The sequence below is a fragment of the Charadrius vociferus genome, unplaced genomic scaffold, assembly GCF_000708025.1.
Source record: "Charadrius vociferus isolate BGI_N301 unplaced genomic scaffold, ASM70802v2 scaffold1044, whole genome shotgun sequence".
Classification (NCBI taxonomy): domain Eukaryota; kingdom Metazoa; phylum Chordata; class Aves; order Charadriiformes; family Charadriidae; genus Charadrius; species Charadrius vociferus.
The window spans coordinates 1,341,073-1,342,117 of NW_009648254.1; the positions used below are offsets into that span (position 1 = coordinate 1,341,073).

The 1,045-nt window shown below is 62.4% G+C and overlaps 1 protein-coding gene across 1 annotated transcript in view; it reads right to left on the reverse strand.

The window, feature by feature from the left end:
- The window catches only part of GFRA2 (GDNF family receptor alpha 2), a 25,731-nt gene extending 25,151 nt beyond the window's left edge, over positions 1 to 580 (reverse strand). The window contains exon 1 of the mRNA XM_009884370.1: positions 309 to 580. Coding sequence (XP_009882672.1) covers positions 309 to 450 — 142 coding nt within the window. The 5' untranslated portion in view covers positions 451 to 580. The remainder of the gene's footprint in view (positions 1 to 308) is intronic.
- Positions 581 to 1,045: the final 465 nt, after the last annotated feature.

A 1,045-nucleotide genomic window follows, 5' to 3' on the forward strand; every position in this document is an offset into this window, starting at 1 on the left:
CTCTGATGCCCGGGCACCGACAGCTCTGCCGTGCTAGCCATCAGCTCTTACTGCAAACGCGGCCCCCAGCCCGTTTCTCTCTCGCCCCCGTGCCCACCTTGGGCAGAGCAGCTCTCCGCCCCCCATCAGCATCCTCTGGGAGAGGGGGGACCCTCTGCTTTGCCTGGGGTGCCCCTGCAGCCCCGGGCACTCCTCAGCCCGTTTTTACTAGAGCAGAAAGGTACCCTCAGAGCTTCCCAAGCTCGAGGTGGGTCAGGACCACCACCGTCCTCCACCCCATTGCAACCCCACAGATCCCAGCCCCGTACCTTCGGTCAGCCCCAGGTGTATACTCCAGTAGATCTGAAGGCACTGAAGCTCCTTCTTCATCCCTCGCTTGCAGCGGCAGTCGTAGAGGGGGCTCTCCTGCAGCACCTCCAGGGCCGCCTGGCATTCCTTGTTGGCCAGCATGGTGTTCCTGTCGCGGCCGGCCAGGCAAAAAAACCGGGAGCTCCAGCTGGGCTCCGCCGCGCACAGCTCGTTGGCTCGCACGCAGTCCACGGGCACCCGCCAGCCATGGGGGTCCTGCCCCGGCGGGGACGGGGGGCCAGCCAGCGAGCGCAGGATCTCATCTGGGCGAGGGGCAGGGGAAGGAGAGACGAGGGGACAGAGAGGTGAGGGAGGGTGACCGGGTGGGGAGAACACTTTGCATCCCCTCCCCGAGACCCCACACATCAGCCACGGTCCCCAACTGGTCCCCGGAGTTAGAATCATAGAATCACAGAATGGTTTAGGTCGGAAGGGATCTTAAAGACCATCTCGTTCCAACCCCCTGCCCTGGGCAGGGCCACCTCCCCCCAGCCCAGGTTGCTCCAAGCCCCGTCCAACCTGGCCTTGAACACCTCCAGGGATGGGGCAGCCACAGCTTCTCACGGCAACCTGTTCCAGTGCCTCACCACACTCAAAGTGTAAAATTTCTTCCTGATGTCTCATCTAAATCTCTCCTCTTCCAGTTTGAAGCCATCACCCCTCGCCCTATCACTACATGCCCTTGGAAAATGTCCTT